General features: G+C 37.1%; 2 protein-coding genes across 2 annotated transcripts in view; both read right to left on the bottom strand.

The window, feature by feature from the left end:
• Positions 1–514: 514 nt before the first annotated feature.
• Positions 515–13,639, bottom strand: LOC576924 (solute carrier organic anion transporter family member 4A1). The gene is made up of 11 exons (XM_030974271.1): positions 13,092–13,639; positions 11,908–12,292; positions 10,722–10,877; positions 9,433–9,532; positions 6,894–7,015; positions 5,853–6,107; positions 5,156–5,348; positions 4,370–4,535; positions 3,188–3,453; positions 1,908–1,969; positions 515–1,153 (listed from the first exon to the last, which is right to left on the bottom strand). Exons 1-11 carry the CDS (start codon positions 13,341–13,343, stop codon positions 900–902), a joined length of 2,211 nt encoding a protein of 736 aa, XP_030830131.1. The 5' UTR covers positions 13,344–13,639; the 3' UTR covers positions 515–899.
• Positions 13,640–18,907: 5,268 nt separating this feature from the next.
• LOC577113 (solute carrier organic anion transporter family member 4C1) overlaps positions 18,908–24,102 on the bottom strand; it is a 28,412-nt gene continuing 23,217 nt past the window's right edge. Inside the window, exons 8-11 of the mRNA XM_777363.5 lie at positions 22,739–22,904; positions 22,238–22,410; positions 21,813–21,877; positions 18,908–20,748 (exon numbers count right to left, since the gene is read on the bottom strand). Of these exons, the coding sequence (XP_782456.4) occupies positions 20,498–20,748; positions 21,813–21,877; positions 22,238–22,410; positions 22,739–22,904 (655 nt within the window). The 3' untranslated portion in view covers positions 18,908–20,497. The remainder of the gene's footprint in view (positions 20,749–21,812; positions 21,878–22,237; positions 22,411–22,738; positions 22,905–24,102) is intronic.

A 24,102-nucleotide genomic window follows, 5' to 3' on the forward strand; every position in this document is an offset into this window, starting at 1 on the left:
TGTATTGCGCAATACTCATTATTATGTTAGTATATCTGTGTAATTATTCTGTTCATTTGGATGCCTGAATCAACAAGCTAACACAAGCTTTCTACAGGTGCTTCTTTTTTCTGCTACTCATTTTCAGTTTGTTCAAATTAACTTAACATAATGATCATGATTTATATATTCTGAACTGTCTGTACTATATAACATGTATATATTTGTTCGTTTTTAATGGAGAAAAAGTCTTTTGAATTGAGTTGAATATTATCCTCTTTATATCTCATTTCTAATTAACTATTACTCTTCTCTCTGTTTGTCTTCTCTTTCTTTTCTCTTTTTGCAGACCAGAATATGCCTACCAGTATACATCATTTGAGTGCAACTGAGGAAACCAGGGGGATGTTTCACAAAGACATTGTTTGCTCTCACCATTTTCTGGCATTGGTCTCTCAAGGGACGTATAAATCGTGGTCACAAATCTACAGAACTTACTCATTATTGAAGGAAAAAATATTATCTAAAGATCATAATTGAGAGACCAATGGTGAGAGCAACCAGTGGCATGAATGGCCTGCCATAGTTAAGTCCAACTTAACGTCGATCTTTGTGAAACACTCTCCTGAAGAACATCCTGCTCGAGTACTCAGCGGGCTCATTTTTCGACCCACCATATTCCTAACATAAGCTCCATTTACTCCTCTTTCCAAGAAATTGTTATTTCTCTCTCTGATCTTTTGCTCTTCCTTCTCCTCTTACAAAGTCAACCAGAGGCCGATTAAAACAGGTAGGTGCAAAAAAACCTCATGAAAACCAGAGGAGATTTCAGCTCCATTCTCCAACATCCATCTGTTTACCTCTCTCATTTTACCCATCCATATTCCTCCATTCTAAGTACATGTACCATTAACTAGGTATTATCCTTCTCTCTGTTCTTCTACTCTTTCTTCTTCTCCTTCCTCGCAGTCAAGGACAGGCCGATAGAACAGGTGGGCGCAACCAAAGAAGATGAGCGAGAGGACCTTGCAGCAGAGGCACAACCCCAGCATGGTGTAGGCCAAGGTGCGGTTGTCGTACAGCCAGCATATCTGCGCTCCACCACAGAGGGCCTCCCACACCAGGCAGGACTTGTCTATCAGGAGTCCGAAGATGATGGGAGATGGGGCGCTTCCTGGAGGGTCAATGAATACGATTAAAAAAATTAGGAAGTGTGACAAATACTCTTGAGATCTTTAAACAGTCAATATCATCTTTTCACAAGATTTTTTGTTTCTTGATGTAACAGATAGGTCCAGGACGATTGATACAAGTCAGGGAATGATGTTATAACTCGGTGACAACTGAATTCCCACGTTTCACAAGGCTTGATACAAGAATGCCCCACTACCCAAAGGAGTGAAATTGATGCATACCATTGGGCCCAGTCTTACAAAGAGTCGCGATTGATCCAAATTAATCGCAAGTTTGCAGTCTCCCATCTCTAATGTACATAGTTGCGATTGATATCAATCGCAAATAAGTTGCAATTGATATCAATCGCAAATAAGTTGCAATTGATATCAACTCTTTGTAAAACGGGGCGAGGTATATAAGAAAAAGAAAAGGAATATATGTATTTGATTGCAAAGAATCACCAGAATGCATCTGATTAATTTGCCATACATTTTGATGTACATAATATGAACAAACCACATAGAAAACTTATCATTTACAAATTAATAAGTCCTAATGTCCCCCTTTTGTTTGGCTTTTTCTCTTTTTTCCCATTCAATTCCACATAAAAATTAAATCAATGGGTAATATTTTTAAATTACTGCAAACTGAGATTCATAACACATACCAGAAAGAAAATCTCTCTTAAATAAAGATCTACATGTAAGAAACAAATGATTAAAAGACCACTAAAAAGGGCGCAAGCAACCTACCAAAGCCATAGACAACAGTCTGCACCCCTAGAGCAAAGGCACGCTGTGAATGAGATACACATCTAAAAGCAAAATATGAGAGAGAAAATGAAAAACAATATCAACAAGGGAAAAGATCTCAATGGGGAGAAAAATTCATCTTGAAAGTTTTCATGCAACCCTCTGTGTTAAAGGAAACCAAAACCTTCATACCAAGTTACTTTTATTGTAAAGTTTAAAAGATTTGAATAAAATCAGTGAAAATTTGAACAAAATCGCGCAAGGAATAAGGAAGTAAAAGCTTTTTGAAATGACTAGTCACTAGAGGGCGGTATTCAATTTGATGACATCATCTGTGAACAACTCTCCATGCCTTTTGTACATAAAATTTTACCATTTTTTTTGTTTTCTTCTTATTTATTTGTGTTCTTGATCCGACTTCATAACATGTGAAGTAGAATATCATTTTGCATTCTATATCTTGCTTTCGGGTGAGTACATTATCTCAATCACAAGAAAGAAGGAAAAACATGAAATTTGATGTACAAAAGGCATGGAGAGTTGTTCACAGATGATGTCATCAAATTGAATACCGCCCTCTAGTGACTAGTCATTTCAAAAAGCTCTTACTTCCTTATTCCTTGCCCAATTTTGTTCAAATTTTCACTGATATTTTTCAAATATTTTAAACTTTACAATAAAAGTAACTTAGTGTGAAGGTTTTGGTTTCCTTTAAGTCAGTGCTCCTCCAAACAAGCATTTGAAATTGATCCCTTTATCTGTTACAGGATTGTGGAAATTGTCCTATATAAACTCTTAAAAGTTGAATTCAGAGTCTGATAGTTAGGCTTTAAAATATGTTCAACGTGCGCCTGTAATCCAGCTAACAATGGAAGTTACAAACTGATTCAGCTGAGGACACAGGTTCGAAACTGAGTCACGTCTTTTGGATGGTGATGTTTAAGGTCGGTCCACAGACTAAAATACTAATATCTGATGATACACATCTGTAAAAACCCAAACACACACACACAGGGAACAAACTTCACAATCATAAAACTGTGTCTTTTTTAGGACAAAACAAATACCAATTTTTCATCCATTTTCATCATTTTTGCTGCCAACAGCACAAAGGCCTATGCAGAATAAAATTGTGCATTTAGTTCGAAATCATTAAAATATTCATTTATATCCGGGATTCGACAAAGAAATTGTGAACTCTAAAAGGAAACCATCACCATCTTTTCTACATCCTAAACAAATGGAAAATCAATGGATGAATAACACTGTATCAATTTTACCTTATACTGCCAGCCCAGGCCGGAACAACGCCAAAAGTGTTGATGAAGAAGAGCACCCATAACAGGACAAAGTAGGGCCACTTGTAGGGACAGGTTGTCCTCTGGCAACGCCCCGGGACGGCATACCCCTCCTCCAGCGGGTCTTGAGATTGTACAGGAGTTAATAAAGTAGTGTTTGCTACAGCTCCCGTGATATTGTAGCTGTGTACTTGAGATGATGCAGTAGAGGGCATGTTTGGGTTGGTGCACTGGCAGTTTCTGAAGATCTGTGGAATGGAATCCAGATGAAATGAATTTATTTTAGGTGTCTCGAATGTCTTGAGTGTAAATGCGCACACTAGCTCTCTGATAGATGTAGGATATTTGGAATTGTTTTTATCATCCTCTAAATTGGTCGTTTGGTACATTTTGTGTGGAGAAATCTATGAAACCTTGCTAATAATCGCAAACATTCAAAAGTAACACATATACACTGTTTATGAATGTACCCGTACATATCATCAAACATGCTTTAGCAACCACCTGTATAAGAAGACCACCACTCTGTTAAAACCACTTCATACTTTTCTCCTGGGGGGTGTTTCATAAAGCTGTGCGTAAAGTTATGCATGACTTTACAAATGACTTGAAAATGAAGAACTAAATGGGATTCTCAAATCCTTTTAATTGCATAAACTAAAGTTGAAATATGCAGACGTAGATTTACCTCATCATTATTAACAAAACATTTTAATGCAAAGTGCATTTTTGGCTACAATTAATTGAGATTATGGGAAATACAGTCACACTTTGATAAATGTCAGGAAAAACTTTGGGCTCTTCATATTCAAATAATTTGTAACGTCATTTGTAACTTTATGTGCAGCTTTGTGAAACACCCCCCTGATCATTGTGTCTCATTGAATTGCATGTTAAATGAAGTTAATGAACATGAACATGAAAGAACATTTGAGGACTCTTCTTGTGTCCCGTGAGTGGTCCTACGTACAAAAGATCTGTCAACCAAGGCTTAACTTATTATAGTCTTTTCCCCACTTGAGACCATTTCATCATCACCTAAAATAGATGTTAAATTTGATTTATATCAGCCTTATCATCATTATAAGGCTAATATTTTTTTCAATTCGCCTTGTTGCATGAGCCCTTTTGTCATTATCATACTTTGAATAGGACATCACTTACCACTTCATCAACAAAGGTGTCTTTGCGGTTGCACCCAGCGTGGCATGGGGAATAGTACATGACGTCATCACTGCCACACACAGGCTCAAAGGACTTGGAAGTGCAATCGCAGTGGGTATTGCAGGGCAGTGAGAATGCACTCTCTGCTCCTTTTATTGGCATTGACCTGGGTTTAACATGTACAAAATGAGAGGAAGGGGTGAAGAATATAAAAATACTTACAAACCTTGTTGAAGTAAAAACAGATTTTTTTTTACACATTACACCATTTGTAAATCGTTCATGATAGCCTTTTGGGGAGAACATGCATTGCAAAAAAATAATGTTATGATTAAATAATTGTATGGAAAATTCATAATCTCCAAAGGCATACTGTATTTGAACAGGTATTATGCTTTACAGCAAACTATATAAACTAAGGAATTTGTGATAAATCACGAATGAGCGAAAGAAAGAAAGAAAAAAAATCCTACTGTTAAAAGTGTAGTTTTAATAGATACAACGTGACTTCTATGATGTAAATAGGGTAAACCTCTTGAAATTTGGGCAGACTGGACTTCAAAACACAGGACAGAGTGCAAACAATAAAAAATATGTTGTATAATTGGCTGTTTGCATGGGCAAGTAACTGCATCATTTCATTAATATCACAAAAAGTGTCAACAAGTTTGCATGCTTGCACACTTGCTTTGCTACCGCTCCCTGCCCCTGGTAGCCTTTGAGTATGAAGGAATACCATTCTTCCCCCCCCCCCAGGAAAAAAAAATTTCTGCAATTTTCACATACCTTTCTTGGGAACTGGTAACACCAGCAAAAGGCACAACAGGACAGTGCATGGTAAACGCAAGCGATGCGAGCATAGATATGAACACACAGACCATACACAACTTCATCAGGCCTCTAAACTTCAGATCCAGTCTGTTGATTACAATTCCACTGCCTAAAGCACCCATCAGCTGAGCAGTGATCGATATAACTCCTGGTAAAGACACAAAGGAGAGCGATGCAAAGAAGGGATGCACAAACAAATATGTTATGACTTGCATCTTGTCTTTTCATTTATATTTCACTTTTAAAGGGACCACTTGCAATGTACATGTAAATGAAAGATAACAACTGTAATGTACATATTACAATTACAAGTATTCATAAGGTTGCAGGCAAGTGTACCCATTCCGTTTTCGACCCTAGGTATTGAATCTGGGCGGTGTTTTACAAAGACCCTAAGTTGAAGTTATCTCTAAGTTGGACTTGACAATTATGGAAAGCCGTTAGCATCTATGAACATATTTTGTAAAATTTATTTTAAAGGCATAAAATGTTGATTCAAATGAAATCATTTATATTTGCTATTATCAAGGAGATTATCATTAAATCTTTTCTCTTTTTTTTTTTCTGAAGTAGGAATATCAGAGGGCAATGCCTTGACAGTGTGTATTTTGAGTGCCTGACCATCGAAAACTGGAGGAAACACTGTATTCACCTATTATACTCGCTACTTCACTGGAAGTCATGTTCAACTGGGCCTCGAAGAACTTTGGAGCGAAGACCGCCAAGCCGACCATGATGAACCACTCCGTTGCCGTGGCCAAACAGAGGGTCATGAATGGAGGGTTGGTCACGATCTTCCAGAGTGCTCTTGGGAAATCAAATACTTTCTCCAAGAAGCCCTCCTGCGAAACAAATTCACTACCCTTCTGGGCTTCTGATGAACGTTTCTCTGCTATTTTGTCACTACCTAGAAAAAAAGGAGATACATGTATAAATTATGGCAAATGCATCCATTTTGTATTTTTACAGAAAAGGTATGTTTTCATTGTCCAAAATATAGAATATATCAGCAGAATATATAATTTCTAAATGAAAATTTACATGTCTATGTCCAAATTGCTCAAAGTGCATTGCAACTAACATGGTTTCCTACACTAACAAATTCCCAACTTCAAACATGGACCAAGCACTGTACCTAACCCCAAACCAGTTGACCTTACTTCCCATGATGAAATCAGCCCAGAGCAACTATAGCCGGAGCTTAGGATCCAATTGGCACATTAAAGATTTCACTCTCTACCCTAATGAAAGGGTTAGTGGTGTCTTAAAGCAGTCATCCGAAGAATCAAAAGTGTTTTGAATTGATGTAAAATTCATATCATTGCAAAGGGGAAGCCTTACTGATCAAATTTAAGAACTTCCCTCTTCAAAACATGTTTGGGGCCCGCAGTAAACCATCTCTCAAAAATGCTAATTTTGAGATCCAGAATTTCTGCCTTCAACGGTCCTCCGTAAGGCATCAAGGTTTGTGATGTCACATGCGAGACACAGCGAGCCACAAAGCAGCATTTTACGCCTTTCCATGATATCTATATGATTTTTCAGCAACTTATTTGTGTTTCTCAAGAGAAAATCTTTCCATCCGTATATAATTTGTCCATAATCATCAGTTGTCATGATTTTTCTTTGGGTGACTACTTTAAGATTTGCTTGCTGACATTGTCAAAGACATATTCTGGACGGTCTGGCCTACCTGGTTGTCTCTTTGGGAAGCCCATGATGATGAATGCTAAGACAAGTACAACGGCTGCAGCTGCAAGGAACCCCAACCACCATGCGCCTACCCAAAGAGGATTATCAGGGGTCAGGGACACACTGCAATAAGAGAAGAAAACAGGCACATTCATGTATTCATAGAAAAAATACTTATACAGTAGGCTTGTGGAGAGAGAGGGAGGATTGAGGAGTCCTGGAAAAGGACTCTCTGTAATCTTTCTTGAGGGTGTGTAGTCCTGAAAAGGACTGTTGGTGTAGTCTTGAAAAAGACTGCTGGTTATCTTTCTTAGCTTATAGTTCTTAGGAGAACTATAGCGTCGATTGGAGAGGATGGGTGGCAGGAAAAAATACTTATGATGAAGTGCTGAATAAATGCACAGCCAAGAGTGAAATAGCGACCTTTTTCGAACAGTCAAACTGATTTTTGATTGTGGCATTAGCTTGCAGTATGGCACACTCTACAGCACTGTACAAAGTAAAGCATTACTAGTATCCCAACCACAGGACTAAGATGAGCTCCACGATCATTTTTTTAAATCCAAAATTAAAAAATATTAAGAGGAATGCCAACATTTGGCCTGCACCCCCAGGTAAAAAGGTTAGTTTTATAAAACTTTGGAAAGGTTAGTTTTAACCCCTTGTAATGTAAAGGTGTTCCCCTCTATTATGTAAATGTAATATTATGCACAAATTGTGTAGTGTGGTTGAATCAGGCATAGGTGTATTCTTAAATGTTGCTTTTATATTGCAACAGAGGTTACCAATATCAGTTACTGATTTTAATCACAAGCCCGTCATATTTGGCTTTACAAATGTTTGCATCAATATACCAGTTCGTAGATACAATCTGCAAATTGTCAAACTCACTGAGACTAATACTAGATACATGCTCACGAAAGTTATGTAGTCATTATTCATGCATGCACCTGTGATACATTCTATTGAACACAGGTGGAAGTAATCCTTTCAAGAGGGCAAACAAAGAATCACCTCCATGACTTTAGCTGTGATTATTACAAAAGGCAAAAAGTGGGACTTACACTATGAAGATGACTGACAAAGAAAGCGGACAAAATATACAGTTCCTCAGGTAGACAAAGGAACATCCCTTCCCTGCTATTATGTAAAAATGTTGAGAACAGGTGTCACATGCATATTCACCTTTTTACATAATAGCAGTGAAGGGATGTTCCTTTGTCTACCTGAGGAACTGTATATTTTGTCCGCTTTCATTGTCCGTCATGTTCATAGTGTTATTTATTTTTAAAAGATCTGTGGATATTTGGGGTCATCTGAAGTCTGAACCATGTGCTAACTACGAACTGGTCTATTGGGAGGTACAGGTATTTTTTACTCATTGCTTGTTTAATCGTCTCGCCCTAAGCATTTCGAACTGATTATGCATCAAGTCATCCAAAGTGTTAATGGCATATGTACATTTAACTGATCGAATACCAGCTTGGGAAAATTTGGTATGAAACACATTGAAAATGCACGTCAAATAAAAACCAAGTCGTCTCTAAAGGGTTAATATTCAATTGTTGTGAACAAAATCAATAATTACATCCGTGCCTGTATTTTGAGAAGGAAAAGTGGATCATTGATATAGACAATTGTCTCTAATCTTATTTTCAATGAGTGCCACACTAAGTATAAGAAAACAGCTATGCCAGAGAATCTGAATCCAAACTATTAAAGGTACTATGTCCCATTCAGTGGGAAAATAACGACTATTAGTTGTCAAATCGACTTTAGGGCTATAGAACCCAAAAGTAATAGTCTTCATTTTCAGACAATTGTACCGAATGGTCATACGTTTTATGTTGCGCAAAGATGCGATCAGTTTAATCTTGGCCATCACAAGAAGTGGGTTATTGATGTAGACAAATGCTCATGTACCCTTTACAACTCTTTTCATGTATGTTATTACCAAAGAAGAAAAAAGCCAGTCAGTCACTCAATAGTGTCTGACAGTGAAGTCTAGCAAGTAAACGGGTTTCCTTGCATAATTTGAATATGAGGACACTGCTAACGTTTAAATTCCACAGATAAGACATACATGACATATTCATCATTCCTGCAAAGTTCTACAGCATTTGAGGTTGGCTGCAAAAGGGACATAGTACCTTTAAAGATATCCTGCTGTTGATTACCTTCTGACCTTTGACCCTACAGATTTAGTTTCACTTCCAAATTCGATTTGTTTAATATGGGAAGAAACACAGAAAAAAGGAAATGATAATAATAATAATAATGAGAATTTAATTCGTCATTCAAACGAATTAGGTGGTCTGTTGTTAAACCTGAAACTGGATTACATTTATAATGGAGTACCTTGAGCACCTTACGTAGTGGATATCATCGCTGTTTTCACGAAGTGACGGTAGTGAAAAAAAATTGCATTCACTTTGCGTTACGATTTTCCTCACTACCGTCACTTCGTGAAAACAAGGACGATATGTGTGCTATTTAAATATTCAATATTATTAATATCATTATTGTTATAATTTACTGACCTGTCTCCATCCAGCTGTATATCTGTGTTGAGTGATAATGTTAATGCCCCTACAAAGAACCCTAAGGCTGGACCAATGTTCAAGAAAGAGTTGTAGATACCTGATACAAGAAGAAAAAATATAAAGTTATCAACCCTTTGAAAGACTATTGTATGTATTCCCTTGAAAGTAATTCAACAAACATGTATATACATTATATAGAATGCGTATTGTGCTTACCGTATGTAATGATTATATTTATATCTTCTGATATGGCACAGTTTTAGAAAGCAAATTGCATTTGGACAAAATCACCTTATCAAAAGCTCTTCAATATCTTATTCTGTGATTTTAATTGATTATAATGCTTTTTTAATATGTAAATTGATTGATTTTTAGAATCATTTTATAAATCCTTTTTGTGTTGTCAATGTCGTTGAATTTATATAGAATCGTCAAATAAAAGAGGATTTTTTTTTCTTAAATCAACCCTTTGAAACAATTTTGAGATACAGTCAAACCTGCTTTAGTGACCACCTGTCTACAACAACCACATTTTGTTTCCCTTGGAAATGGTTTATCATTGAAACATGCACTAAAGGAACCTGTCTACAAAGACCACTTTTTGTGTTTCCCTTGGGCGGTCGCTATAGACAGGTTTGACTGTATAACAACAATAAGATAGATGAGAGCTTGCAACTAAGTATCTGCTATGTTGGACCTTCAAACAGCTTGGCCTTGGCCAACGATCACAGATATCACAGCTGAGAGGGTTTGACTCTTTTCACAAGTATTTCAAGAGCACTGTAGTCGCTTATTCTCTAATTCCCACCCAGAAGAAGATTAGGAAAGAGTGAGGTACAGTTTGCCTCGATTTTTAGCCGAGGTATTGTTCCAGGAATCTAAGTTTGCATTGTGGGCCTATAATAACTTTAGTTTAGTATTGAACTATTGATTAAAAGGTTTGATGATAAGTAGTACATTTAATACTTGATGCTCGAGGTTACTGTAAAGACTTACCATAAAATTAAAAAAAAATAAAAAATTAGGACAAGAAATTTGTGAATTACTAAGGCTGTTGTTTTTTTTCAGAAAGAAAATATGAACATTGCTAATCAAGATAACTTTAAAAATTGGTGAATATCCTTGCATGCAAGATTTTCTAGACTTTTCACACAAACTAAAACAATAAGACTTAGGACATACATGATTCTGTATAAGAACTGCCAGACATCCTTATCTTATACATATTCACATCAACAGGAAATTTACATTCTCATGCTAAATGTAATATAAGAAATAATTCTCACCGAGGAAAAGTCCAAAATCTTTTGGTTGGAGGTTCTCATCCATGTAAGTCAGTCCCAGAGTAAAGACCGGACCCGCGCCAAAGCCGATCAAAACCATCGAAAATATGAACAATCCAATGAAATCATTTGATTGCTCTTCTACACCTCCAGCCGAATCTGGGAAACAAATCATTTGAAACAAAGGAGCCATTTATACGTTGATCCTGATTGACAATAGACTTGATTTATAAGCTGAGCAAGATTTTGGAATACCGGTACTCTACCGTCATGATGTTCGATTCGACATGATATCGATATCGATGTAAACAATGTGATCGAGAGATAATGTAATGCATCGCATGTTGCAAGGTCAAGAGGTCAAATACGGCATGTTACATGTTGGTCAAGCAGGAGCAGGAAGGATACAATAAAGACTAAGAGACTCGTAATACTTGTGTTGAATTCTATTTATTCCATATCCTGGCTAAGATATGACATCTACCACTATCAACTTGATTTGTCATTTTAATAAATCTGGATTTATGAAGCGCCTTACACCCAAATCAAAAGTCACCTGTGTTGATAAATTTTGTTGATTTTAATCACACAGGCTAGTACAAGAGACATTAAATTCTAAATAGAATTTACTGTCAAGACTATATGGGCTCCAAGATTCGTTCATTATTAGTTAATTCACAGTAATGGTCACAATTTGTACAGCTCGCAAAAAGTCTAGCTAGCTGTGCTTAGTGCTTACCTCACAGACAATTAGACTTTGATTATATATTGCAGGACAGCGTAATAGAACTGACTAAATACAGAGATTCGAACCCACAACTACAACGTTTAATTACACTGTCCTTACCGATTGAGATATTAGTGGGTTGGTGAAAGTAGAGTTTATAACCCTATACTAACCATTACGGTCACCATGTGCACATGCGCAGGTTTAGCTAGTAATAATAAAAGAATCTTGGAGCCCATATAGTGTTGACCAGAATTTACATGTAAGAATGAAAGAAAATATAACTAGAGCAAATTTGAGAAAGAAAAACTGAGTCACTTAGACTCAGACTGACATAATGGTGTAAGGAAAACGCTATTCCTCTTTTTTTTTTTTTAGGAATTTGTATTCTTTTATTTTAATATCTTTTAAGTTAATGATGTGAGGCTGAAAGTAGAGTAAGTTTGGATTCCCATATATTACCACATTTCTCCTGAAGCATGGAAGTGTTGTCGACACCTGGGCAAACAAGGCTGTCCTCTCCTGATTGGTTGAGAGGCATCACATGGTAGGGCTCGGCCAGAAAGTGGGGCAGAGCGATCAGGACGGACCCTACGGCCAGAGCTAAGGTTCCCACTCCAACCCAGACTGGTTTGTGCCCCTTCTCTCCAATATATCCCACAAAGACAGTGAAGAACATTGCCGAGAACTGGTAGGCACTGGCGATGCTACCACTCTCCGTGCTGGAGAAATGGAAGCGTTTCTCTAGCGTTGTTAGGACGGCGAAGAAGAGTCCGAAAGGGACGAGGTAGTGGAAGAGACCAGTCAGTGATAGGGCCAAGAGATAGCCCTTGATTGAGCTGCAAGGCTGAGGAATCGACAAAGAACGTATCAAAAGAAAAGTACATTTTTAATAACTGTTCCAGTGTCATCATGACACAAGTCATCATCATCATCATCATCATCATCATCATCATCATCATCGTTTAGAGTCCATTTGTACCACTTTGTGGGGTTGGACATTTCATTTCTTTAATGGCCGCCTTCCAAGCCAAGTCAAATAATTTTATGGAATACTGATGTGACATTGTGTAAGATTATTTTATTAAATTGGAGGGTAAACAGGCAAATTGTCCCACTTTTTTCATTTAAAAACTTTACTCCATGGTCTAATATAAAAACTTTTGTGAATTTGAAAATCATTACCTTGTTCTTCAGCTCTTGCAAGAAGAAATCAGACTATCAAGTAAATGTTTTCTCAAATAATGAGAATTATTATTAAAGAGTATGAGTACAAGAAGATAGACCAAGAAGATAGACCTGGAAGCTCGACTGCTGTCTCAGCATTCTTCCAGTATTTGCGGTAAAGGTAAAGGTGAAGGTGAATAAACCACTATTTACATGTAGACTATATGATATAGATCTAGTTTTAAAGCAAAACTTTAACAAATAAAGAATTGTGGAAAGTACATTATATTCTCAGAGGAAAACATACATTAATTATGTCATCTATCATAATAAAGCAAAGTGAATCTACGACTAAGTCACTTTTGAGAAGGAATAAAGATTAAAAATTTAATAATCATAATAAAATGTTCAAACTTCAAAGTTCAAATTCAAATGTAGTCCCTAGGGTCTATACCTAATACCAGAACCATAAAAGATACCTTTAAACATTTAGCAGTGATGCCACACCAACCACACGACATTTCCTTCATTAGTTGTTCGTCGATTGGTGCTTCATCAACAAAAACATCGTCATCTTCATCATCAATCTCGTTTGCTTCAGAAACAATCCCGTCCGCACGCTCGAGATCCAGCATTGCGGTCCGCACACCAGCTACAGGCGAGAGCTCTTCGTCTGTTTCCCCTGACATCCTGGCAGGCGATCTGTCACCGCTCCGATCATTTTCAGCCATGTCTACCTCTCTTGTACTTAAGAAATTCCTGGCAATTTATAAGTATTTGGGGTCTCAAACTAAAGAGATTTTTAATTTAGTTACAACAGAGTCATGACCATCACTGGACAATGAACCGAGTCTCGAGTCATGACGACATTTGTCTAAGTTAATCTCGCCACCTTCTTCTCCTTAGTTGATCCCTCCATCCACCTTCCGGCTAATCTGTTAGATGTTGTTACGTAATCATTGCACATGCATTGCGTGTACTCCTCGAGCTCGACTTGTTTTGCTACAACAATTATAGTTACATAGATCTAGTACCTTGCATCGCTATTCTAAAGCGTTTGACTACTATTCCAGCTCAGGTACGTATTTAAAAGCGTAGTATAATCATAGAGAGTGTAAATCGGCAATCACCACTCTTTGGAAGATATTTTAACCTAGTTTTGTGTTGTGTGGACCCATGTGTTGAATTTTATGTTTTGTGTTACGTGTGCTGAAGTCAGAAGAGAGCTTATGGAATATGGTTATGTTTTGCGAGGAAATATGAGCTGAGGCCTGAGGATGAATCCCAGATAACCTTATAAATGTACATTTAAGATTGTTCCACTGACTTGTAATGATTTTATTCAGGTTTATACTATATGCTTTTATTGGCTCTACAATAAAAAAATATTTGGACTAATCAAAATTCCCATTCGGCATTCACCATGAAAAGCAGGTTGAAAATGAAATGTATGACTTCTATGTGTAACGTTGATTCATATACCGTAGTTGGTAACTGGAATTATCTCAACTTTTTTTTTAAAGATTCAACAGTGGTACTCTCCTGCTCCTGCAATGGCAGACACTGATACAGAGGACAGGTCGCAAGAACAAGTTGCCAGGTCGTTTCTCCGTCGCAGATTCCTGCACTTCCTTATTGCTGTTTCAAAGCACAAGATGGACTTTGTCATGCATGAGCACACCAACGTTTCTGGAGAGTTCGGCATGATGGACATCAATGTTCAGCAGGTCCAGGTCTCCAATCTAAAGACACCCATCGGAGTGCAGAAAGAAGCCATTCTTAGAACCAGTGACATCGTGGCTTTTACGCTTCAAGTGCCGTTGGAGAAAGTTCCAGAGGGTTGACAGCAATTAAGATGATACTGTGACACAAGTTTGATATGATCGGGTTTGCTAAGAAAGCTTGAAGTTGAAAGAAACTCTAAAGGATGAAACAAGTGGCCATAGGACTCCAGTTCAGATGAGGATTTGATAATAAAGATCACCAATGAGGATTTGAACCAAGGATCTGTTGGTTCCAAGGCCATTGCTCTTTACCCACTGAGCCAGGATAATGCCTCTTACTCGCCCTCTTTATAGGAACTACCAGTAGGGTAAAAATCATCAACATCTTGTTTTTATGCCTCCGCCACCGAAGGTGGTGCCGGAGGCATCATGTTTTCGGGTTGTCCGTCCGTACGTCCGTACGTCTGTACGTCCGTACGTCTGTACGTCCGTACGTCCGTACGTCCGTTATCACAATATCTCAAGAACCATTTAAGATTTAAACTTAAGACTCGGGAATAGTATTTATCACCATAGGAAGACGATCTGATTAGATTTTGGAGTACGTAGGTCAAAGGTCACAGGTCACAGAGGTCAACTTATGAAATTCCTTGTATTGAGTTTGTTAGCGCGATATCTCAAGAACCATTTGAGATTTAAACTTCAAACTTAAGGATAGTATGTATCACCATAGGAAGACGATCTGATTAGATTTTGGAGCACGTATGTCAAAGGTCAAGGGTCACAGAGGTCAACTTATGAAATTCCATACATTGAGATTGTTATCATGATATCTCAAGAACCACTGGAGATTTAAACTTCAAACTTAGTGATAGTGTGTATCACTATAGGAAAACAATCTGATTACATTTTGGAGCACGTAGGTCAAAGGTCAAGGGTCATAGAGGTCAACTTATGAAATTCCATACATTGAGATTGTTATCATGATATCTCAAGAACCACTGGAGATGTAAAAACTTCAAACTTAATGATAGTATGTATCACCATAGGAAGACGATCTGATTAGATTTTGGAGCACATAGGTCAAAGGTCAAGGGTCACAGAGGTCAACTTATGAAATTCCATACATTGAGATTGTTATCATAATATCTCAAGAACCACTGGAGATTTAAACTTCAAACTTAATGATAGTGTGTATCACCATAGGAAGACAATCTGATTAGATTTTGGAGCACGTAGGTCAAAGGTCAAGGGTCACAGAGGTCAACTTATGAAATTCCATACATTGAGATCGTTATCGCGATATCTCAAGAACCACTGGAGAATTTTCACTTCAAACTTAATGATAGTATGTATCACCATATCATAATATCTCAAGAACCACTGGAGATTTAAACTTCAAACTTAATGATAGTGTGTATCACCATAGGAAGACAATCTGATTAGATTTTGGAGCACGTAGGTCAAAGGTCAAGGGTCACAGAGGTCAACTTATGAAATTCCATACATTGAGATTGTTATCATGATATCTCAAGAACCACTGGAGATTTAAACTCCAAACTTGTTTAAATTGCTCTATGGCGGAGGCATCATTTTCGACTGCGCGCAGTCAAAATTCCATCTAGTTTTACCAAGGCTCTCTATTTAGAAAAATCACTGCTCTACAACAAGGTGGTTCCACTGACCTATTCTGCTTTGAATTGGATGTGCTGGGACATGTCTTTCATCCTGATATGAAAGTCATCTGCATCAAAATAAAATACAAGATGTTGAATTCGAGAAAAATTGTGAATGATAACAATGGACGAGTATCAATCCTTTATAGTATGCACTGAGGATTTGATGGCAGTAATGCAGCACTCTGCAGTGAAAATGGACTAGCATTCATTCACAATTACAATTTTCTAATGTGATGTACATGATTTTCAAATTCATTTATTTCCATTGACACACCTTTTCAACTTATTTTGAATGTTTGGAACTGTCTGCAGTCTGCACAGTCAATACTTTGTGCACAAATTTAATGTTTTGAAAATAGTACATAGGGGCTTGATTAGATTTTTTTCTTCCATGAGCCATAATTATAATGAATAATGGCTACATATTATATTGCACGTATCCATCCCAGGGGATGCTCTAAGCAACTACAAAGTAGTATTATTACCCAGGCTTTAGCCCAGCTGCCCTAAGGAGCTAAAAGCCTTCAAGGAATAAATTCCTACAGGGCACCCATTTACTACGCATAGATGGAGAGTGATAGATAGATGTAGATTAATGGTAAAGAACATTAGTGCTGCAATTGGAGTTGAACCATGAACCATGTGATCCACAGTCCAGTGACATTATCTACTAGACCACGACACCCCTACTAGCCATCATAACATTTTTAAGAAGCCCCTGTGTATTAGGACAAAAAAGGACAATGTGAAGTGAGCTCCTAATGGAACTGATAAGTGTAGGGTCGATAATTGTATACAAATAATACACAACAGTTGGGACATTAGTAAGAATTACCCACACAAGGTACCTTCGGAACAGTCTAACACGCACGAGGCGATAGCTGAGGGTGGTTGGACTGTTTTGAAGGTACTGAGTGTAGGTAATTTTACTAATGCCCTAACAAAATGCTGTGTATTATTTGTTTTATAAGATTATGTTTTATTTGTTTCATAAAATGATGTTTTATAGCATGATTTTGACCGGTCATTACCATTGGATAATGACCGGTCATTATCCAAATTACGTGTTAGGCAAAATAAATGCCTGGTCACGTGTACGCTTTCAACCAATCATTTGATTATGATCCACGTCATCATCTTATAATGTTCCTTATGTCACCTTCCACCAGAAAAAGAAAATAAATACAGAGACAAAGAAAGGGAGGGGAAAAAATGGGTTAGGTAATAATGATAATAATAACCATTTGCTAGGGCAAGCTTCTTCCTCAAAATTGAAAGATTCAAAGATTACAGATTAATTCCTAGAGGGTAATTTTTAATTCTTGACGAAATCTTAGTTCATGTACACTGTACATGTATTTCTTTAATTGGGTTAAAATAGAATGTAGTTTCCTCATTTAGAAAATAAAGACTAACACAAATTCAGAATTCAGGATTTACTTTTGTTATTTTTATGTTTTTGTATAACTGGCTGGGTTATCTGAATCAGTGTTGGAATTGTTTATGACAAAAGTGCATTACAATACTTGTATAGCAATGTAGCCATATATCATCTAGATGATTTTGAACGAGTTTTGGTGACTGATTCAAGGTAAAGTGTGTGTTTGTGTGTGTGTGTCTGGTGGGGGGGGGGGGGTAATATTATGGGAGTGTGTGTGAGTGATGAGGTTCAAAACAAAACACTTTTTGGGGGGTTCCCCCGAGCTATGCCCAGCATACTGGTCAAAGGAGAGGTTACAAGTGATGTTACTTGGGTAGATGAAATATTATCCTCCCCCCCCCCTCTCTCTCTCTCTCTCTCTCTCTCATTTTCATTTTGTTTTATTTAATTTCAACACAGAGACGCTTGCTCCAGCCAATGGATGTTCTTCTGCAAGTCTGTGTGTTAAAAAAGCACAAACATACATCTATAAGAAACATATAAGACATATTAAATAACAAGTATCACAAAAATAAACATACAATTCCTCTCTTTCATCTTTCGCCCTCTCTCTCTTTCTCTCTACCCCCTCTCTCTTTCTCTCTACCCCCTCTCTCTTTCTCTCTTCCCCTTGCTGTCTGACTGTCTGTATCCTCTCTATCTTTTTCATCATCGGCACCCACATTTTAATTGCTTTCTTCCCTCTTTTTTCCTTTGTTACATCTTTTCCAATTAGGCTAGCGATAGCCTGCATAGGATATAACATATTTTGATTTTCATTTCTAATGTGAAAAGATGTCACAAAGTTTTCTTTCACAGCAGATGCAAATCTCTCTCTCTCTCTCTCTCTCTCTCCCTGCCCCTGCCCTCCTGCCCCTCTCTCTCTTTCTCTCTCCCTCTTTCTCTCTCCCTCTCCTTCTCTCTCTCTCCTATTTTTCAATAACAAATGACGTGATTTTTGAGCTTGATGGAGGGGGCAAAGACAATAGAAAGAGAAAAAATGGCTTTATGCATAGAAAATTATTGGCTTTTATTACAAGCTGAAATTTTCGTTATACAATAGATTGGAATTTAAATAAATTAATAGACAAAATATGTTTTTAAAAACCCTCCAAGTATACACATTTTTCAGCCTAAATTTAAATGTACAATTTCACATTTATTTTCATAGTTCACAAATATTTAGTAACGTGGCTGTCGCAAGGTACAAATTGTAGGCGGCTATTGTTATAAAATAATTTGATCGACTGATAAAAAAAAAAAACTAACGGTCGAGGTGGTGGTGTGGGATGGGGGGACTTCCCGTATTTAAACATTTTTTTTAAAAGAGGGCTGTGAAAGATTTTACCAGCCCCGTAGATTATGTCGCTTATGCTCATTATGTTTTGTATACACTCAGACAAATGACGACTTGTTGCAAAATTATAGCAAATATTTATTATTAATACTTTAAATATATGATATTAGGCACTTAGTACATTTTTATTTTACAAAACTGTATTTTTTTTAAATAGGTATGAGTTTTCTTTGCATGTGAAGTTCAAAAAAAAAATGAGAAGGGACTTTTGATAATGCAAACAAAAATGTTGTTTTACCTGAGATGATATAATGTTGACGGTAAACATATATCATAAATAATAATTTCAATGGACAATACAAAATAACAAGATAATTGAAAATTAATGACAAATGCTTCTACTGTGGAAATTATTGATAGATAAGACATTTTCTTGATGTTGTCTATTTCTTTATAATATTTTAGCTTTGGTATGGTATGGTATGTATTTTCCAAAACACAATATAAAAAACAATATAAACAAAATAAAAACGTACATATAGAATTTTTAAAAATAAGTGAATGACTGGATAGACCGCCTAGCTTTGTCAATGTGATACAAGTGTTCTGACTTGGGGTCCTTCCTTAAGGGCACATTGGATTTAACTTTAAACCAGCGAATACTCATGCATCCCCATTTTGTGCGTTTTTAAGAAATGATGAATTAAATGAATACCAACTGCTGCGAATGAACTCACTTAAAGAGTGGAACCTGAAACATCACTTGACTATTCCCAATGGGAGCGTCATCGGACCAAATTTGCTTACAAAATAGTCAATTTTGCAATAAGCTTTTTAAAAAGTCCTCTTCATTGTTTGTTTTCATCAGTTTGCCGACACAATAGGGGACTTGGTAAAATCAAAGGTGGCATATATAGATTCAAGCTCTCTAGTAACGCTCCTGCATGAACTACAAGAATATGCAGTGTTAAAAGATTCAAGATTCAAAATAATTTATTGTCTGATTTTAAAAATACAGAAATTCGTCCTCCACTGGCGGCGAGTGACATACATATACAAACAACATAAACAATGTATAAATATATTCGAGGATATAAAGAAAATACAACAATAATAATACAATGTGGAATGACAAAACTGACATATAATTTTGAAAACTGGCATTTCAAAATTGAATCTCAAAAATGCACAGAATGCATGAAATAAAAGTGCTCTGAACATTCACCCCTTCTCTCCCAGAAATGGGAGTATGAGTAAAAAGCAAAGAAAAGAACAAGAGAGAGAGAGAGAGTGAGAGAGAGGGGTCGCATGGAGTAGAACAGAAAGGAAAATTGAGGGAGAAAGAGAAGGTGACAGAAAACGAGGAGCTCTGGGAAGGAAGGGATGAGGTAAAGTACAGGCTATCAAGAACAGTGACTGCCCGTGGTAAAAAAAAAAGACAAACAACGAGTCATCGACATTTGACATTGCAAGCTAGAGATAGACCCTGTGATGTTGAAAATTAAAATTATGTCGAGTAAAAAACCTAGCCATTACACATTATACTTTTTCTTCTTCAATAAGCAGTGTCCCCTCCTATCATCGTTTCATGGATTGTTCCATCTTCTTCTCCTCTTATATATATCATATAAATAAATCTTTCTAATATCTTCTTTCTCCAACATCCCCCTCTTCTCATTTTTCCCAATATAAAAAGTTATAAATATATTATTTTAGATGATAATACTGATTAAATAAATAAAATAGACTTTGCCCCAACTTCCAGCTATGGAGCATGAACGTAATCAATGTCTTTTTCATTCGTTTGTGATTGTGTTCTTGGTTTGTAACTGAGCCAGGCCATTGCGTAAAAGAATCCGCATACTACTTTGAGTGCGCAGGACATAATCACTATTCTCCACGCGAAGCTCTCGTTGTGGTAAAGCCAACATGATCCTTGATTACTGCATGTTTGTTGCCACTGCAAACACGTGCTGTCGATGATGAAGCCAAATAAGATAGGGCCTGGAATGGAGCCTACACATAAGGATTAATTAAGGATAGAGAGAGAGAGAGATGAGGGAGAGGCAAATTAAAATGGATTGGAGATGAATACATTTCAAACGACGAAATGATAATCTCATGAGAAATAGTCAGGGAGAACATTTTTGAAGGACAATGAATGGCCTTTACTATCGAGACAAGTTCCACATCATGACTTGATGTGTAACTTTTGTAAATGTGTAAATTTTGTATGTAAATGTGAAAGTTCATTGGAAAATTTATTAAGACCTATGTTAAAATTATTTTGTTATTTTGTATACAATGTTATAAATAATGTACAATTCTTCTTTATGAGAGAAATGAATAAAAACCTACGGGAAAAAAAATGACCAGTTTGAGGCTGCAGCGCTACAAGATTACATTGTAGCGATCAGTGCGAGTTTGACATTTACTTCCAGAGGATATCACATTTAAAAGTAAAATGTTTTTGGTAAATGAAAGGTACACATATCAAATATTTGGTCACAGATTTTTAGATTATTGCATCGTAGAGAATTTATATTAGTTTGAATATATGATTGGTACTACAAAATCGATTCTCCGAATATATTAATTTGTACATTTTTAGAAATAAATTACTATCATAAAGGTTTATAATGCAGCAATGTAGATGTGGAAATTCTCTCGTTAACAGAGGACATCCATTGTCTGCCAAAATGGTAATCTCCCTAATTAAGTATAAAGTTCGCCAATAAAAGTAAGCAATACGGCTAACGACATTGTTTTCAAGATTCAGAAGCTCATCTAGGCAAAATGGTACTTTTTGTATTCTTTGAGAAGAAAATACAATGTACTTGGAAATAAGACACCTAAAGTTGGATTTCTATTAAAGGCATCGTTTAGCAATGTTAAATCTGAGATGCACGGCCCTACGTGTTATCAGTGTCTGTGATATGGTGTAATATTGAAGCATGGAGTGCCTCAAAAGAGTAAAAATCTTGGAGTGACCGGTTTCACCATAATCATTTCACCAATAGACTGTAGTGTTATAATCTGAGGTAATGTTACCGAGTTGCTTTATAAGGAGAAGTGCTCACCTAAACATCTTCCTATCATGGACTGAACACCGAGAGCCATTGGTCTTTGTGAGTCTGGAACACATCTGTATCGGATAGAGAGATAAGGGGGAAGTGAGAGCGAGAAAGATAGAACTAGGACAAATATATATTTTAGGTTTTTTTTTAAGGTTGTTGTTCAATGCGATTGATATATGTCGCCTTTTGTACAAATGAAAATTATAGATGTCCTCCCGGAATATTGGAAAGTTTAATTCTGCCCCACTTTAGTTAATAGTACGCAATATTACCATAAATAACCTCTATCCCACATGTTTAAAAGAAAATTGACATATACATTTTTTGTTAACTCGATTTGGCTATCAACTCTCTGGTACTGACTCTTTTGTAACATTTACATTAATTCTATTCCTTTTCGGCCTAATCTACAAAGCTGCGCAACTCACCTTAATGTGACATGCGTTGCTGGAACCATAGGCATAAACGTTACCACAAGAAGTACAATCAGAAGTGCTACGAAGACAGGAATGGTGACACAATCACTGTTACATTTCCCCGCTGTCACCGTAGATGACGCACCCCCGGTTACATATTCGACGCATGAGCAATTAGAATACGTCTGAAAGAGGATTGGTAAATGTGGATGTCGTTGGTGAGAGAGAGTGACATATGAATAGCACGGGTATTTGACATTTGCTAATATATTATTAAAACCTGAAAATATACAATATTACGTCAAATGCTATTGATAATGTTTACTTTGACAGGAGTACAATTTTAGGTCATGCTTGAAAGCAAAAAAGTTAGATATACATTTGAATACTTTCTGTCACATCATGTTTCTCATCATGCAAACATATGTTATATTTATCAAAAGAAGATGAAGAACTAGGAGCACAAGTCCGAAGTAAAATATGATTGAAAAAAACATTTCTATGACAACTCACCCCATTTTCATAATCGATGGTGCACCCTGCATGGCAAGGACTAAAGAACTCTAGATCAGGCCCTTCCAGGCATACAGGAATGTATTGGTTGGTCGAACAAAGGCATCCTGAATTACAAGAGTGGGTGAGATTTGACTCGGTGTAAATGAAGTTGTCGGACTGGAAACTAATGTGAGGAAAAACAACAAGAAGAAACGAGGGTATTTCAGCAGATGGCCTTGAACACAAACTTTACAAACTTGGTGCTGCAAACAGCCATTTAAACATTAACGCATTGAAGCATAAACACGAGATCTCATCAAATTCTCCTCATAAAAACAGTGCCTAAATATCATCTTCTTGCCTTTAATATCAATACACAATCCTCGTCAACTTGTCCTCTTAAATCAGTGCCGAAACCTCGTCAACGTGTCCTCTTAAATCATTGCCGAAACCTTGTCAACTTGTCCTCTTAAATGAGTGTCGAAACCTTGTCAACTTGTCCTCTTAAATCAGTGCCGAAACCTTGTCAACTTGTCCTCTTAAATCAGTGCCGAAACCTCGTCAACTTGTCCTCTTAAATCGGTGCCGAAACCTCGTCAACTTGTCCTCTTAAATCAGTGCCGAAACCTCGTCAACTTGTCCTCTTAAATCGGTGCCGAAACCTCGTCAACTTGTCCACTTGAACGGTGCCAAAATCCCGTCAACTTGTCCTCTTGAATCGGTACTGAAACCTCGTCAACCTGTTCTCTTGAATCGGTGCCTAAACCTCGTCAACTTGTCCTCTTAAATCATTGCCGAAACCTTGTCAACTTGTCCTCTTAAATGAGTGCCGAAACCTTGTCAACTTGTCCTCTTAAATGAGTGCCGAAACATCGTCAACTTGTCCTCTTAAATCAGTGCCGAAACCTCGTCAATCTGTCCTCTTGAATCAGTGCCGAAACCTCGTCAACTTGTCCTATTAAATCGGTGCCGAAACCTCGTCAACTTGTCCTCTTAAATCTTGTCCTCTTAAATCGGTGCCGAAATATCGTCAACTTGTCCTCTTGAATCGGTACCGAAACCTCGTCAACCTGTTCTCTTGAATCGGTGCCGAAATATCGTCAACCTGTCTTCTTGAATCGGTACCAAAACCTCGTCAACTTGTCCTCTTAAATCAGTGCCGAAACCTCGTCAACTTGTCCTCTTAAACAGTGCCCAAACCTCGTCAACCTGTTCTCCTGAACGGTGCCGAAACCTCGTCAACTTGTCCTCTTGAATAGGTGCCGAAATATCGTCAACCTGTCCTCTTGTATAGGTGCCGAAATATCGTCAACCTGTCCTCTTGAATCGGTGCCGAAATATCGTTAACCTGTCCTCTTAAATCGGTGCCAAAACCTCGCCAA

This window comes from Strongylocentrotus purpuratus, unplaced genomic scaffold, assembly GCF_000002235.5.
Source record: "Strongylocentrotus purpuratus isolate Spur 01 unplaced genomic scaffold, Spur_5.0 spur5_scaffold_7, whole genome shotgun sequence".
NCBI lineage: Eukaryota > Metazoa > Echinodermata > Echinoidea > Camarodonta > Strongylocentrotidae > Strongylocentrotus > Strongylocentrotus purpuratus.